General features: G+C 41.0%; 1 protein-coding gene across 1 annotated transcript; it reads left to right on the top strand.

The window, feature by feature from the left end:
• The first annotated feature begins 1138 nt into the window (after nucleotides 1–1138).
• LOC121846814 (twist-related protein 2-like) lies at nucleotides 1139–17997 on the top strand. The gene is made up of 2 exons (XM_042324776.1): nucleotides 1139–2642; nucleotides 16352–17997. Exon 1 carries the CDS (start codon nucleotides 1493–1495, stop codon nucleotides 2096–2098), a length of 606 nt encoding a protein of 201 aa, XP_042180710.1. The 5' UTR covers nucleotides 1139–1492; the 3' UTR covers nucleotides 2099–2642; nucleotides 16352–17997.
• The last annotated feature ends 35 nt before the right edge of the window (nucleotides 17998–18032 follow it).

Below are 18032 nucleotides of genomic sequence, written 5' to 3'. Positions count from 1 at the left end.
GTGAGCTGGGGTCACAAGCTCACAGGGTTAGGGGTTATTTAGGGTCCTCGATGGGCCGTTGCCATGGCTACATGTCTCACATATAGAGATTGCAGTGGATAACGCATATAAATGGAATTGCTTAAATAAGGACATTCATTCTGGTTGTTATATTTCTATGGGAAACCTGATTTGAAAAGTTATTTAAAAAAATCTTCATATGACATACTGTATGTTGAACATACTATTTTCATTTACTAGGTTTTGTGACATATTTTCAATTTATTTTTATACTGAACAAAAGGTATATTCACAGTGGCAGTATTGTTTTAAGGTTTAAAGGAATAATCCCAGTTGTCATGACGCCATTTCTATGTGGGTACTATTAAACAGAAATGTGACATCACAAGGTTTATTGTTTAAAGTGAAAATCTGTCTAATGTTAATCCACATGTTTTTTGCCCAGACTGGCCTGGAGGATTGACACTTGGTGTGAGTGATGTGTCTTTATAGTGTCATGTGATATATAATAAGGATGCCACATAAATATTAGAGAGGTCACTTCTGACACAGTGAACTCACACTTGTTCTTTCTAATTTGAGAAATAATAACATTTTTATTAGTGGCTTAAGGGAGTAGTCCTTGAGATATCATACATAAAAGGTTTTCACTGTAAACTTGTACATATTACATCTACTTAATCTTGAACATACCAAGCGCATTCATTCAGTACTAATCCCCTCAATCAACGAAGAAAAATGTTTTAATATCTTAGAAGTGAAAGTGCACAACAAACGTAGGAGCCTCGAAGCATGTAATGAATTGATGAGAAGAGACAGACAGACAGACAGACAGACAGACAGACAGACAGACAGACAGACAGACAGACAGACAGACAGACAAGCGGGTGCAAGAGAATGACAGGAGTGCTCTGGCAGGAGAAATCTGGAACCTATAAAGACGCAGACAACTTCTGCAGCTTTTAGCAAGGCCTCTCGCAATTGGCTGAGAAGGCCACTTACCCCCTTCCCAGCCACCCACCAACCTCGAGCTCACTTCCTGCTTCCAAACCACACCCTAAGAAGCTGGTTCTGACCAATCGCAGCTGCCCGCAGGCCCCTCGTTTTCGCGGGGCGAGTATAAAAGCATGGGAGGTAGCACAACGAAGTAGATGGTTTGTTGTTGTTCTACACACGGGTTGAGGAGATGGGAAACTGGAGGTGAGGAATTCACCACAGAGGCACAGGAACGAGACAGAGCTTTCTGACTGACTGGGAGTAAATCCAAACCTATGGATCTTCAACAGTTTGCAGTTTAGAAGCGTGAAGCATATCACTCATCGTCCTTCACTGGAGGAAGAAGACGAAACTTCTAAACCTGTGTGTCTCTACCAGAACTTCCCACGCGGCTGTCTGAAGAAGAGAAGTAGAGGGAAAGAGAGAGGAACGAAGAGCAAAAACCAGCCTGCCCCTCGAAAGGGAAGAAGGACGGTGTCCTGAGAGGGAGGTGGCTATGCGTGAGGAGGTTTCCTGTGCCAACTCCCCTGAAGGGGGGCTGGGGGCCAGCGAGGAGGAGCTGGAGAGGGGCTCCAAGAAGAGTGGGCCAACAGGGGGGCGAAAGCGGGTGCCGTACCCCAAGAAGGACAGTTTGGGTCGGGCCGAGGAGAGGGCCGTGGTCAGCGGGAGCCCCAACTCCCTTGTTCCGTCAGGGCCAAAGCGGCAGAAGAAGCAACAGAGCTCCCCCACGTCGGTGGTGTGTGTGGCCCCATCCGTGCTGAGCTCCAGCGGCCTTGGTTTGGGCCCGGGCGGCGAGCCCTTCGAGGACCTGCACACTCAGCGAGTGATCGCCAACGTTCGCGAGCGCCAGCGCACGCAGTCACTGAACGACGCCTTTGCCTCGCTGCGTAAGATCATCCCCACTCTGCCCTCCGACAAACTTAGCAAGATACAGATCCTGAAACTGGCGTCACGCTACATCGACTTCCTGTACCAGGTGCTGCAGAGTGATGAGATGGACGCCAAGCTGGCTAGCTGCAACTACCTAGCCCACGAACGCCTCAGCTACGCCTTTTCCGTCTGGAGGATGGAGGGTGCCTGGGCAATGTCTGCCAGCCACTAGTGTCCCCTCTCCATCCTCCATCCTGCTCTGCCCGTCCTGCTCTGTCTTAACCTTACTTTCTCTTACTTCCTTCTTGTACTTCCTAACCCCACCATCCCTGGCCTCCCCTAACCCACTATCTCTGTACCCCCTAACCCTACCAATCCTGGCCTCCCCTAACCCACTCTCTCTGTACCCTGTAACACAACCAACCATGGCCTCCCTTAAGCCACTATCTCTGTACCCAGTAACCTCACCATCCAAGGCCTCCCTTAAGCCACTATCTCTGGCCCTCCTTTAAGCCAAAACACACTGTTTCCTCCTAACCCACTACCTCCCTCTCTTCATTATTCTCTATTCTCTACTGTTCTTCAAACTGTTCTTTGCTTCATTCCCCTAATCGCCCACTGCTCCATCACTCACCTTAACCACTGCCCCATCACTCCCACTGTACCCGTTCACCCTTCGAGCTTTGCCCCCCCAACCCCCTTTCCACCTAAAATGCCCCTGTATGCCGCCTAACAATTTAGCCCCAACTCCACAACTCTACGGTACACCCCTGCAGGTATGTTTAAAAACATGAACACACACAAACACACACACACACACACACACACACACACACACACACACACACACACACACACACACACACACACACACACACACACACACATACACATACACACACACACACACACACACACACACACACACACACACACACACACATACACACACACACACACACACACACACACACACACACACACACACACACACACACACACACACACACACACACACACACACACACACACACACACACACACACACACACACACACACACACACACACATGTCAATATGGCCAAACAGCCAGGGCCTCTATGCTTTCCCAAAAGCATCTTAAGATGATGATCATTAAAACCTTTACAGGAGCATCGTTGAATCTGCTAGCTGTTTCCCAAAACAAACGTTACTAACATTACGCTTGAACACACTCGTAACTTATCTCCATCGTTAAGGGGAAACCATGCCCAGGCTAGCAACGCTAGTGACAAGGAAGTTGAACATATGGGGTGTCTTACTAAATATGTCATACTGATCAGTCTACAGGTATTATGGGAATGTTATCCAGAGCTTATTGGTATTATGGAAAAAACCATGTACTGCAAATATTTTTCTTTTTACTTTGTTGTTTGAATTGGTTGACCATGTAGTAATGCTTTACTTTTAAGTATTTCTTTTATGAACGTGCGTGACAACAATGATGAGAACATGTGTTATAATTCACAAGTTAGGAAAGCGGAACCATCTGACATATCTGTGCATCGAACTAATGTAAATATGCCTTTTCTAATTTAACTGATCAAAGTGACCCTTTAGGGTGATTGATGGGAGAACAAGCTAACCTGATTAAACATTCCCAAACAAATCTGAATTTCCTACTCTGGAATGTTTAGAAAAGTGAGTTGTTCTTGCTTTTCACCTTCTCTGTAAAATTCAGATATTGATTTGCATCTTCCTTTAAGGAAATATGTTTTTATTTGTTGAAGTGGGAAAGAGTATGAGTTGACTGTCTTTATTTGAATATGTCAAAATGCATTATGCTATTAATAAATAGGAAAAGCCTATTCCCAACGGATCAGTAGGTAAACGTATTTGATAAATAATTGACTGTCACATGTCCACTGCCCATGTGCATGAGTGCATGAGTGCATGAGTGCATGAGTGCATGTGCATCTCTGTATGTTCTTAGCTATTGATGAACTATTTAAACAAAATATATTTTTCCGTAACATAATTAAAAGTAATAATATAGTTAAAACAGAATGACAAATTAGGAAATTGTAGTATTTTATAATAGCCTAAATTACAAATAAAATAATCTAGTAATGTGGAATCATAATTACAATATTCAATTTGCTTTCTTCTTTAGTTAAAACATATGGTGTGCAGTTTGACAACAAACACTTTAATAGACTATTTTAATTTACATCAAATTAGTATAAAGATCCTGTCCTTTCATCATAAGATGTATTATCAATCAAATTTCCTAACATAAAAAAATGATGCTTCAGTTACGCTAATGTTGCTGCAGTTACGAAATGTCGTATTTCATGAAAATAGCATTTTAATGAAACATTGTACTGTAATATGTAGCAATCTAGTATAATCCTAAATAATTTTACAGTTTTAGGCAGAAATATATAGCTATCTGTCATGATGAACTGTGTAGATCAGAATATAGAATGACTGACAATAGTTTGGAGTTCTACATAATATTTAAACCCAACCAGCCAAATCCAATACCAGCAGCCCACTACCCGAAAATCGTCAAATTATTGTTATAGTGACAATATAACATTTAATTGTGGATTAATAATGTACTTAAAAATTGTTTTTCATGTTTGTAATATCATATTATATTTTCTAAAACGTTTTTAAGTACACCAATGAGCGATTCAATTTTTGCATGTAGTTTTGCCATTGACTCACTCTTAACAAACCTTTTATCCAGATCGTTATCTAACATACCTCAGGCAGACTAGACCAGAAACAGTTATGTTTTCTCTCTCTAGTGTTATCAGATACCGGGGTCCTGCACAGTTATATCAGGTACATCAGGTTATATCAGGTATATCAGGTACATCAGGTTATATCAGGTATATCAGGTACATCAGGTTATATCAGGTATATCAGGTACATCAGGTTAAATCAGATATATCAGTTATATCAGGTTATATCAGGTATATCAAGTACATCAGGTTATATCAGGTATATCAGTTATATCAGGTTATATCAGGTATATCAGGTTATATCAGGTACATCAGGTTATATCAGGTTCTATCAGGTACATCAGGTTATATTAGGTATATAAGGTACATCAGGTTATATCAGGTACATCAGGTTAAATCAGGTTATATCAGGTTATATCAGGTATATCAGGTATATCAGGATATATCTGGTATATCAGGTTATATCAGGTATATCAGTTTGAAAAAAGAGAGGGATAGAGAAAAAGCAGTCCTGCCTCCCTCCCTGCCTCTCCCCTGCAGCCTTGCCCTTTCTCCTCAGGATCTTGTATCCAGTGTCATCTAATCAGGGCCTGCCGAGGCCCAGACAAGCAGGAACCTTTAGATTGGAAACAGTTGTGAGGCATTAGGAAGGTGTGTGTGCCAGGGGAGAGTTTGATGGTGTTTGTGTGTGAGTGAGCCGATGTATATGTGTGTGTGCTTGTTTATGTGGAGTTCTTATGCATTCGTATCACTGTGTGTAGCCTATGCACTGGCATGTGTATACTTGTGTGTTTACGTGTATGTGTGTGTGTGTGTGTGTGTGTGTGTGTGTATCCATGTCTGTGTGTGTGTGTGTGTGTGTGTGTGTGTGTGTGTGTGTGTGTGTGTGTGTGTGTGTGTGTGTGTGTGTGTGTGTGTGTGTGTGTGTGTGTGTGTGTGTGTGTGTGTGTGTGTGTGTGTGTGTGTGTGTGTGTGTGTGTGTGTGTGTGTGTGTGTGTGTTTGTGGGTGTGTGTGTGTGTGTATATCCATGTCTGTGTGTGTGTGTGTGTGTGTGTGTGTGTGTGTGTGTGTGTGTGTGTGTGTGTGTGTGTGTGTGTGTGGGTGTGTGTATATCCATGTCTGTGTGTGTATATCCATGTCTGTGTGTGTGTGTACATCCTTGTGCGTGTGTGTGAGTGCATATCCATGTCTGTGTGTGTGTGCCATTTCTAGCTTTTGTTATCTGCCTCTCCTCTCAGTCTCTTGGAAAAAAACAAGTAAACTTGGCGGAATTAGCGGCCACTCTTCTGAATGCAGATAAGAACCTAGAAGATAAGCTTTTATTGAAAGATAAAAGATGAGTTTGAGCTAACTGAAAAGCCCATCAAAGAGAACCAGGAAGACAGGATTAAAAGGGAAAGGTAGGAAAGAACAAGGAGCCAAAGAAAGGACGATGAGGTGCAGGGAGCAGAGGCTATCCGTCATAAGGTGTTCCTAATGTTTTGAACAATCACACACACTCACACATTTTCAGTAGAAATATTAACAATGTTATACAAACATAACATAAAACATTCAAATAGAATGTGTACACACATGTACAAATGTCCATACATAAAACACACTTAAAGAAAATCACACACACTCACACACAAATGTTGAGTAGAACACACACACACGTACACACGTACACACGTACACACGTGCACACGCACACACGTACACACGTGCACACACGTGCACACGTACACACGTACACACGTACACACGTACACACGTGCACACACGTACACACGTACACACACTAGTTGTGCTGTCTCCTGGTATTCCCTTTACATTACTATAACATCCTCAGCAGCATCAAAAGCCAGACTTTGAAGGTTCCACCACTGTGGTTGGAAACCAAACTCTATATGTGGATGAGTCTATCCTTGAAGAGAAGCATAGTCATTACATCCTGTTCTGCTTCCTAACGTTATCGACTGAACTGTTCTGCTTCCTAACGTTATCTACTGAACTCTTCTGCTTCCTAACGTTATCGACTGAACTGTTCTGCTTCCTAACGATATCGACTGAACTGTTCTGCTTCCTAATGTTATCTACTGAACTGTTCTGCTTCCTAATGTTATCGATTGACTGTTCTGCTTCCTAACGTTATCTATTGAACTGTTCTGCTTCCTAACGTTATTCACTGAACTGTTCTGCTTCCTAACGTTATCGACTGAACTGTTCTGCTTCCTAACGTTATTCACTGAACTGTTCTGCTTCCTAATGTTATCTACTGAACTGTTCTGCTTCCTAATGTTATCTATTGAACTGTTCTGCTTCCTAACGTTATTCACTGAACTGTTCTGCTTCCTAATGTTATCTACTGAACTATTCTGCTTCCTAACGTTATCTATTGAACTGTTCTGCTTCCTAACGTTATCTACTGAACTCTTCTGCTTCCTAACGTTATCTACTGAACTCTTCTGCTTCCTAACGTTATCTACTGAACTGTTCTGCTTCCTAACGTTATTCACTGAACTGTTCTGCTTCCTAACGTTATCGACTGAACTGTTCTGCTTCCTAACGTTATCTATTGAACTGTTCTGCTTCCTAACGTTATTCACTGAACTGTTCTGCTTCCTAATGTTATCTACTGAACTGTTCTGCTTCCTAATGTTATCTACTGAACTGTTCTGCTTCCTAATGTTATCGATTGACTGTTGTGCTTCCTAACATTATCTACTGAACTGTTCTGCTTCCTAATGTTATCTACTGAACTCTTCTGCTTCCTAACATTATCTACTGAACTCTTCTGCTTCCTAACGTTATTCACTGAACTGTTCTGCTTCCTAATGTTATTCACTGAACTGTTCTGCTTCCTAACGTTATCGACTGAACTATTCTGCTTCCTAATGTTATCTACTAAACTGTTCTGCTTCCTAATGTTATCTACTGAACTCTTCTGCTTCCTAACGTTATTCACTGAACTGTTCTGCTTCCTAACGTTATCTACTGAACTCTTCTGCTTCCTAACGTTATTCACTGAACTGTTCTGCTTCCTAATGTTATCTATTGAACTGTTCTGCTTCCTAATGTTATCTATTGAACTGTTCTGCTTCCTAACGTTATCGACTGAACTGTTCTGCTTCCTAACGTTATCGACTGAACTGTTCTGCTTCCTAACGTTATCGACTGAACTGTTCTGCTTCCTAATGTTATCTACTAAACTGTTCTGCTTCCTAACGTTATCTACTGAACTCTTCTGCTTCCTAACGTTATTCACTGAACACTTCTGCTTCCTAACGTTATTCACTGAACTGTTCTGCTTCCTAACGTTATCCACTGAACTCTTCTGCTTCCTAACGTTATTCACTGAACTGTTCTGCTTCCTAATGTTATCTACTGAACTCTTCTGCTTCCTAACGTTATTCACTGAACTGTTCTGCTTCCTAACGTTATCTACTGAACTCTTCTGCTTCCTAACGTTATTCACTGAACTGTTCTGCTTCCTAATGTTATCTATTGAACTGTTCTGCTTCCTAATGTTATCTATTGAACTGTTCTGCTTCCTAATGTTATCTATTGAACTGTTCTGCTTCCTAACGTTATCGACTGAACTGTTCTGCTTCCTAATGTTATCTATTGAACTGTTCTGCTTCCTAACGTTATCGACTGAACTGTTCTGCTTCCTAACGTTATCTACTGAACTGTTCTGCTTCCTAACGTTATCTACTGAACTGTTCTGCTTCCTAATGTTATCTATTGAACTGTTCTGCTTCCTAACGTTATTCACTGAACTGTTCTGCTTCCTAATCTTATTCACTGAACTGTTCTGCTTCCTAACATTATCGACTGAACTGTTCTGCTTCCTAACGTTATCGACTGAACTGTTCTGCTTCCTAACGTTATCTACTGAACTGTTCTGCTTCCTAATGTTATCTATTGAACTGTTCTGCTTCCTAATGTTATCTATTGAACTGTTCTGCTTCCTAATGTTATCTACTGAACTGTTCTGCTTCCTAACGTTATCTATTGAACTGTTCTGCTTCCTAACGTTATTCACTGAACTGTTCTGCTTCCTAACGTTATCGACTGAACTGTTCTGCTTCCTAACGTTATTCACTGAACTGTTCTGCTTCCTAATCTTATTCACTGAACTGTTCTGCTTCCTAACGTTATCTATTGAACTGTTCTGCTTCCTAACGTTATTCACTGAACTGTTCTGCTTCCTAATCTTATTCACTGAACTGTTCTGCTTCTTAACGTTATCGACTGAACTGTTCTGCTTCCTAACGTTATTCACTGAACTGTTCTGCTTCCTAACGTTATCGACTGAACTGTTCTGCTTCCTAACGTTATTCACTGAACTGTTCTGCTTCCTAACGTTATCGACTGAACTGTTCTGCTTCCTAACGTTATTCACTGAACTGTTCTGCTTCCTAACGTTATCGACTGAACTGTTCTGCTTCTTAACGTTATTCACTGAACTGTTCTGCTTCCTAACGTTATCGACTGAACTGTTCTGCTTCCTAACGTTATCTACTGAACTGTTCTGCTTCCTAATGTTATCTATTGAACTGTTCTGCTTCCTAACGTTATCTATTGAACTGTTCTGCTTCCTAACGTTATCGACTGAACTGTTCTGCTTCCTAACGTTATCTATTGAACTGTTCTGCTTCCTAACGTTATCTACTGAACTGTTCTGCTTCCTAACGTTATCTATTGAACTGTTCTGCTTCCTAACGTTATCTACTGAACTGTTCTGCTTCCTAACGTTATTCACTGAACTCTTCTGCTTCCTAACGTTATTCACTGAACTGTTCTGCTTCCTAATGTTATTCACTGAACTGTTCTGCTTCCTAACGTTATCGACTGAACTATTCTGCTTCCTAATGTTATCTACTAAACTGTTCTGCTTCCTAACGTTATCTACTGAACTCTTCTGCTTCCTAACGTTATTCACTGAACTGTTCTGCTTCCTAACGTTATCTACTGAACTCTTCTGCTTCCTAACGTTATTCACTGAACTGTTCTGCTTCCTAATGTTATCTATTGAACTGTTCTGCTTCCTAATGTTATCTATTGAACTGTTCTGCTTCCTAACGTTATCGACTGAACTGTTCTGAACTTCTGCTTCCTAACGTTATCGACTGAACTGTTCTGCTTCCTAACGTTATCGACTGAACTGTTCTGCTTCCTAATGTTATCTACTAAACTGTTCTGCTTCCTAACGTTATGTACTGAACTCTTCTGCTTCCTAACGTTATTCACTGAACTGTTCTGCTTCCTAACGTTATTCACTGAACTGTTCTGCTTCCTAACGTTATCTATTGAACTGTTCTGCTTCCTAACGTTATCTATTGAACTGTTCTGCTTCCTAACGTTATTCACTGAACTGTTCTGCTTCCTAACGTTATCTATTGAACTGTTCTGCTTCCTAACGTTATCTATTGAACTGTTCTGCTTCCTAACGTTATCTACTGAACTGTTCTGCTTCCTAACGTTATCTACTGAACTGTTCTGCTTCCTAATGTTATCTATTGAACTGTTCTGCTTCCTAATGTTATCTATTGAACTGTTCTGCTTCCTAACATTATCGACTGAACTGTTCTGCTTCCTAATGTTATCTATTGAACTGTTCTGCTTCCTAACGTTATCTACTGAACTGTTCTGCTTCCTAACGTTATTCACTGAACTGTTCTGCTTCCTAACGTTATCTACTTAACTGTTCTGCTTCCTAACGTTATCTATTGAACTGTTCTGCTTCCTAACGTTATCTATTGAACTGTTCTGCTTCCTAACGTTATCTATTGAACTGTTCTGCTTCCTAACGTTATCTATTGAACTGTTCTGCTTCCTAACGTTATCTATTGAACTGTTCTGCTTCCTAACGTTATTCACTGAACTGTTCTGCTTCCTAACGTTATCTACTTAACTGTTCTGCTTCCTAACGTTATCTATTGAACTGTTCTGCTTCCTAACGTTATCTACTGAACTGTTCTGCTTCCTAACGTTATTCACTGAACTGTTCTGCTTCTTAACGTTATCTACTGAACTGTTCTGCTTCCTAACGTTATTCACTGAACTGTTCTGCTTCCTAACGTTATCTACTGAACTGTTCTGCTTCCTAACGTTATTCACTGAACTGTTCTGCTTCTTAACGTTATTCACTGAACTGTGGAAACTGAAATTCCTTCCTACAGTAAATGAAACGTGGATGTGTTTATGAACTTTTTTCGTGTGTGTAACGAGTGTTTGGATAAAGTGTGTGTTTATATGAGGGGTTCATATTGGGTGCATTTGTGTGGCTGTTTTTACGGATGTGTGTGTTGTTGGTTGCATTTGTGTGTGTGTAGCATGTGTGTGTATTTAAGTGGATGTGTGTATTACTGGATGTGTGTATATGTGTGTGTAAATGCAAATGTGCATGTTGCTGGGTTCATGTGTGTGTGTGATTTAGAATACGCTGCTGTGTTTAACCTGGCAACAACAAGTGGCGCTCAACTCTGCTTATTCTTCAATTAAAGAGCTGTCACTGTTCTTTCCTCTGCCGGAACCTCTGGATCTACATGTGTTTGAGGGTTGCAGTTGCAGTTACTTTGCACTGATCTAGGACCAGCTGTTATAGATCCTCTGTGGCACATCTGGCTTTTAAGAGCTTCAGAGCCTTGCAAACAGGCCGATGGTTCCAAGAGTTGTGGGCTTCTGCTACTCATCTTTAGTTTTAGGGGTTTGAACATTGAGCTGATGCTAGAGCAGGTGCTGGATGGATGGATGTGCTGCATGGGCTGGGCTGTTCCAACAGCTGTAGTGTGGATGTAGTGCACGTAGTGCATCACAGAGTTCTGGGTTTGACACGTAGTGCATCACAGAGTTCTGGGTTTGACATGTAGTGCATCACAGAGTTCTATACTTTGGGTTTGACACGTAGTGCATCACAGAGTTCTGGGTTTGACATGTAGTGCATCACAGAGTTCTATACTTTGGGTTTGACACGTAGTGCATCACAGAGTTCTGGGTTCTAGCCACCATGCTTCTACACCTGCATTGCTTGCTGTTTGAGGTTTTAGGCTGGGTTTCTGTACAGCACTTTGAGATATCAGCTGATGTACGTTGTATAAATGTATAAATACAAAAATATATTTGTATAAATATAAATGCATTTGATTTGATTTGGATTTGACACGTAGTACATCACAGGGTTCTGGATTTGAGATGTAGTGCATCACATATTTCTGGGTTTGACATGTAGTGCATCACATAGTTCTGGGTTTGACATGTACTGCATCACAGAGTTCTATACTTTGGGTTTGAGACGTAGTGCATTACAGAGTTCTGGGTTTGACATGTAGTGCATCACAGAGTTCTGGGTTTGACATGTAGTGCATCACAGAGTTCTGGGTTTGACATGTAGTGCATCACAGAGTTCTGGGTTTGACACGTAGTGCATCACAGAGTTCTGGGTTTGACATGTAGTGCATCACAGAGTTCTGGTTTTGACACGTAGTGCATCACAGAGTTCTGGGTTTGACATGTAGTGCATCACAGAGTTCTGGGTTTGACATGTAGTGCATCACAGAGTTCTGGGTTTGACATGTAGTGCATCACAGAGTTCTTGGTTTGACACGTAGTGCATCACAGAGTTCTGGGTTTGACATGTAGTGCATCACAGAGTTCTTGGTTTGACACGTAGTGCATCACAGTGTTCTGGGTTTGACACGTAGTGCATCACAGAGTTCTGGGTTTGACACGTAGTGCATCACAGAGTTCTTGGTTTGACATGCAGTGCATCACAGAGTTCTTGGTTTGACATGTAGTGCATCACAGAGTTCTTGGTTTGACACGTAGTGCATCACAGAGTTCTGGGTTTGACACGTAGTGCATCACAGAGTTCTTGGTTTGACATGCAGTGCATCACAGAGTTCTTGGTTTGACATGTACTGCATCACAGAGTTCTATACTTTGGGTTTGAGACGTAGAACATCACAGAGTTCTAGGTTTGACACGTAGTGCATCACAGAGTTCTATACTTTGGGTTTGAGACGTAGAACATCACAGAGTTCTAGGTTTGAGACGTAGTGCATTACAGAGTTCTGGGTTCGACATGTAGTGCATCACAGAGTTCTGGGTTTGACATGTAGTGCATCACAGAGTTCTGGGTTTGACATGTAGTGCATCACAGAGTTCTGGGTTTGACATGTAGTGCATCACAGAGTTCAGGGTTTGACATGTAGTGCATCACAGAGTTCTGGGTTTGACATGTAGTGCATCACAGAGTTCTGGGTTTGACATGTAGTGCATCACAGAGTTCTGGGTTTGACACGTCGTGCATCACAGAGTTCTGGGTTTGACACGTAGTGCATCACAGAGTTCTGGGTTTGACATTTGCACGTCATCACAGAGTTCTGGGTTTGACATGTAGTGCATCACAGAGTTCTTGGTTTGACATGTAGTGCATCACAGAGTTCTTGGTTTGACATGTAGTGCATCACAGAGTTCTTGGTTTGACATGTAGTGCATCACAGAGTTCTTGGTTTGACATGTCAGTGCATCACAGAGTTCTTAGTTTGACACGTAGTGCATCACAGAGTTCTGGGTTTGACATGTAGTGCATCACAGAGTTCTTGGTTTGACATGTAGTGCATCACAGAGTTCTTGGTTTGACATGTAGTGCATCACAGAGTTCTTGGTTTGACATGTACTGCATCACAGAGTTCTTGGTTTGACATGTAGTGCATCACAGAGTTCTTGGTTTGACATGTAGTGCATCACAGAGTTCTATACTTTGGGTTTGACATGTAGTGCATCACAGAGTTCTGGGTTTGACATGTAGTGCATCACAGAGTTCTGGGTTTGACATGTAGTGCATCACAGAGTTCTGGGTTTGACATGTAGTACATCACAGTGTTCTGGGTTTGACATGTAGTGCATCACAGAGTTCTGGGTTTGACATGTAGTGCATCACAGAGTTCTGGTTTTGACACATAGTGCATCACAGAGTTCTGGGTTTGACATGTAGTGCATCACAGAGTTCTGGGTTTGACATGTAGTGCATCACAGAGTTCTGGGTTTGACATGTAGTGCATCACAGAGTTCTTGGTTTGACACGTAGTGCATCACAGAGTTCTGGGTTTGACATGTTCACAGAGTTCTTGGTTTGACACGTAGTGCATCACAGAGTTCTGGGTTTGACACGTAGTGCGTAGTGCATCACAGAGTTCTGGGTTTGACACGTAGTGCATCACAGAGTTCTTGGTTTGACATGTAGTGCATCACAGAGTTCTTGGTTTGACACGTAGTGCATCACAGTGTTCTGGGTTTGACACGTAGTGCATCACAGAGTTCTGGGTTTGACACGTAGTGCATCACAGAGTTCTTGGTTTGACATGCAGTGCATCACAGAGTTCTTGGTTTGACATGTACTGCATCACAGAGTTCTATACTTTGGGTTTGAGACGTAGAACATCACAGAGTTCTAGGTTTGACACGTAGTGCATCACAGAGTTCTATACTTTGGGTTTGAGACGTAGAACATCACAGAGTTCTAGGTTTGAGACGTAGTGCATTACAGAGTTCTGGGTTCGACACGTCGTTGATCACAGAGTTCTGGGTTTGACATGTAGTGCATCACAGAGTTCTGGTTTTGACATGTAGTGCATCACAGAGTTCTGGGTTTGACATATAGTGAATCACAGAGTTCAGGGTTTGACACGTAGTGCATCACAGAGTTCAGGGTTTGACATGCAGTGCATCACAGAGTTCTGGGTTTGACATGTAGTGCATCACAGAGTTCTGGGTTTGACACGTAGTGCATCACAGAGTTCTGGGTTTGACATGTAGTGCATCACAGAGTTCTGGGTTTGACACGTAGTGCATCACAGAGTTCTGGGTTTGACACGTTGTACAAGAGCAGTGCACTGACCAACATGGGAGGGTGTAGAAACTATATAGTCCATATAAAGATGTTGGTCTAATGCAAACGAGATGTATGACATTGCTCTTTATTTTTTTATTTGTTATATTATTTAACCTTATTTAACTAGACAAGGTAAGAACAAATTCTTATTTTCAATCACGGCTCTTCCTCCATTATCGTTATCAATTCTGTGTTCCAGTTCACATCAGACAATAAGAAAAGAAAACTACGTAAAAGATCTATACTGAACAAATATATAAATACAACATGCAATGATTTTACTGAGTTACAGTTCATATAAGGAAATCAAGTCAATTTAAATAAATGTATTAGGCCCTAATCTTGGGATTTCACAGGGGCGCAGCCACTGGGGTGCTAGACCCAGCCAATCAGAATGAGTTTTCCCCCACAATAGGGCTTTATTACAGACAGAAATACTCCTCAGTTTCATCAGCTGTCCGGATGGCTGGTCTCAGACGATCCCGCAGCTGAAGAAGCCGGATATGGAGGTCCTGGGCTGACATGGTTGGACGTACTGCCAAATTCTCTAAAACAAAATTAGACGATGGTAGAGAAATTAATATTAAATTCTCCCCCAACAGCTCTGGTGGACATTCCTACAGTCAGCATGCCAATTGCACCCTCCCTCAAAACTTGTGGCATTGAGTAGTGTGACAAAACTGCACATGTTAGAGTGGCCTTTTATGCTGTTTAATCAGCTTCTTGATATGCCACACCTGTCAGGTGGATGGATTATCTTGGCAAAGGAGAAATACTCACTAACAGGGATGTAAACTAATTTGTACACAGAATTTGAGTGAAATAAGCTTTTTTGTGCATATGGAACATTTCTGGGATCTTTAATTTCAGATAATGAAACATGTTGTGTTTATATTTATCTATGTGTTATAGGGATAGTTCAGAGAAGTTACATATTTAGAGAGGAAACACTGAGTATGTGATATCACTGAACTATCCCTAACATGAGTAGGCTTCTGACTCAGAAACCTTACAGATGAGGTCAATGAAGACTAAAATGCTCCTATCGTGTGTGTGTGTGTGTGTGTGTGTGTGTGTGTGTGTGTGTGTGTGTGTGTGTGTGTGTGTGTGTGTGTGTGTGTGTGTGTGTGTGTGTGTGTGTGTGTGTGTGTGTGTGTGTGTGTGTGTGTGTGTGTGTGTGTGTGTGTGTGTGTGTGTGTGCGCGTGCGTGTGTGCGCGTGCGTGCGACCTAATACTGCATCAGTTGCTTCTTTGTAAATCAACCGCACTTACATTTTCATTTTGCTAGAGAGAGAGAGAGATAAACAAATGCCAAGGAGGCTCTACCCAAATCCAGTCAGTAGGAGGGGATCTACTTTACTTTAGTCCAAAGTGACGCTAAGATCACAACTTGTTATTCGCTGCAGTAGCATACCCCCGTTTGGTATACGAGAAAGCAACACATTCCTGGCAATTTGTGTATTATGGTGTAGTCACAGGACACCCACAACACACATGATAACTGGATAGCTTTCTCTCTCTTGTTCTCTCTCTCTCTCTCTCTCTCTTTTCTGTTTCTCAGCATGGAAAGCTGCACTGTAATTACAGACAATTGAGAAAGCTCCAGATGAAATATTTGCTTGTTAAACAGGAGAAAGAGCAGAAGTTAAGCACTGTGGGCTTTGTTCTACACTGTGTGAGAGGAATTAGCTTTGTTTCCTGGTTTATGTGTTTGTTTGGGAAAACAACTTGCACACACTACACATTAGCAACTTATATATATTATTTTCCTATATTGACAAAAATATGCACACGAATGTCTCTTCAATGAACAAACTAAACATGTGTTACTTGCATCAGGTCACTGTTTCTTTTATTTCTCCTTTTAGGACAGACATCTAACGAATGGACTCTTCTTTACATCTAAAAAGGTCTGTTGTGTCCATCCTCCCCTGCATACCCCATCTCTCCTTCTTCAGAAGCCCTGGCCCACAGACATGGGCATTGGAGCGAACACAGGCATTGGTTTAAGGACAGATATCCAGTCGACTCTCCTTTTGCAGCCTGACAGACAGACAGACAGACCGTTTTATAATGCTCTATTACAGTATGTGACTGTCACTGAGGCATGACGAAGATCCTCAATTTATACGCCACTTCAAAGACTCCACAGAGGAAGATTCTTTGACAACTGAGATGACTTACGCTCATGATAATTACAATAATGGCCATAATAATGACGCCAAAGGGATGGATAGCTGGTGGTCCCAGCCCAATGAATGTTTACAGCAAAGATGCTAATAAGCTAATAATTGTAGGCTCTTCCACCTCCATTTGATGGGTAGGAAAAGTCACAGAAGCCTGCCATGTTTCCAACAGTTATATACATGTATCTGCTTGATTTGTCTGTTGCCTGTGTTCATGTATTTCTCTGTTTGCATTATCTCCCTTCATAGCGGGTAGACTTAGCATGTGCATATGCTAATTGCTTATTCATAAAGGTTACATTTTACATTACAATGACTTTATATCAGAGTAAGTAATAAGCGATAATCTTTGCTGGCTCCCTACAACACATGAGTACAGTAGTACACACAGTTTTGTAGCATGCACAGACTATGGTTAGATTAGACATAGTGGATAGATTCCACTAAACCTAAGGTCTGTGATAGATTAAGTATGAAAATTTAACATGCAAAATAACTACGTGGTAATACAGTAGGAGCAGAGTAACATATGACATATTCTTTGGACACTCTTAATTAAAGTAAAGATACAATTAGGAGTGACATTGTACATTGTTGTATATACAAGTAACATTGTACTTATAGTTTTAAGTAGCAGTGTACTACTTTTAAATGAAAGATAAAAATATAGTTTTAATATTGTAAGTTTAGTAATTCATTGGAATTTCTCTTTAAGATACTTTTAAGGAAATACTGCAATATGCTATCAGTAATTTGAGAGTGTAATGAAAATTGTAAACTGTATTTTTTTTTTTACAATGTGATAAATTCAGATTTTGTTGCTACTGGGTAATGGTAGGTAGTGGGAATATCTGATATACTGTCTCCAGAAAATGTAGTTGGTTAATATGTTTTATCCTCGTGCTCAGATGTAGTTCTTTTGGCAGATTGTTTGTCACCAGCTTTTCATTACATGAGCTCCTGTGGATAATAATAAAAACAGTTTTGGTAAAATACCACTAAAAGTCTGATCAGGACCATTTTCAAAGGCACTTTCCATCTTTCTGTCTCAAAGCAACTCTTCTAACACTCTGCACACAATGACAGAGTACATTATGTATAACAGAGTACATTATGTATAACAGAATACACTATGTATAACAGAGTACATTGGAAGACAAGACAATGTCTTATAAGTTATATAACAAATAAGTGAACTGCAATACCTTTTGTATCAATGCAAGGCAGGAACCAAGATTTGTGTCAAACTGTGTTACATTACCAAGTCATGCGTTTTTATATTCCCAAAATAGCTGAGTGCTTGGTGTAAGGGCAACATTAAATACAAATAATGGCCAATATTTAAAGGGATAAAAAATATATA

This window comes from Oncorhynchus tshawytscha, linkage group LG07, assembly GCF_018296145.1.
Source record: "Oncorhynchus tshawytscha isolate Ot180627B linkage group LG07, Otsh_v2.0, whole genome shotgun sequence".
NCBI lineage: Eukaryota > Metazoa > Chordata > Actinopteri > Salmoniformes > Salmonidae > Oncorhynchus > Oncorhynchus tshawytscha.
Note: the sequence above shows the minus strand (reverse complement) of the source record. Positions and strands in the feature narration are given on the sequence as shown.

What these genes read in the sequence shown, in the direction of transcription:
- LOC121846814 (XM_042324776.1), top strand. Translation starts at nt 1,493, where the DNA reads ATGCGTGAGGAGGTTTCCTGTGCCAACTCCCCTGAAGGGGGGCTGGGG.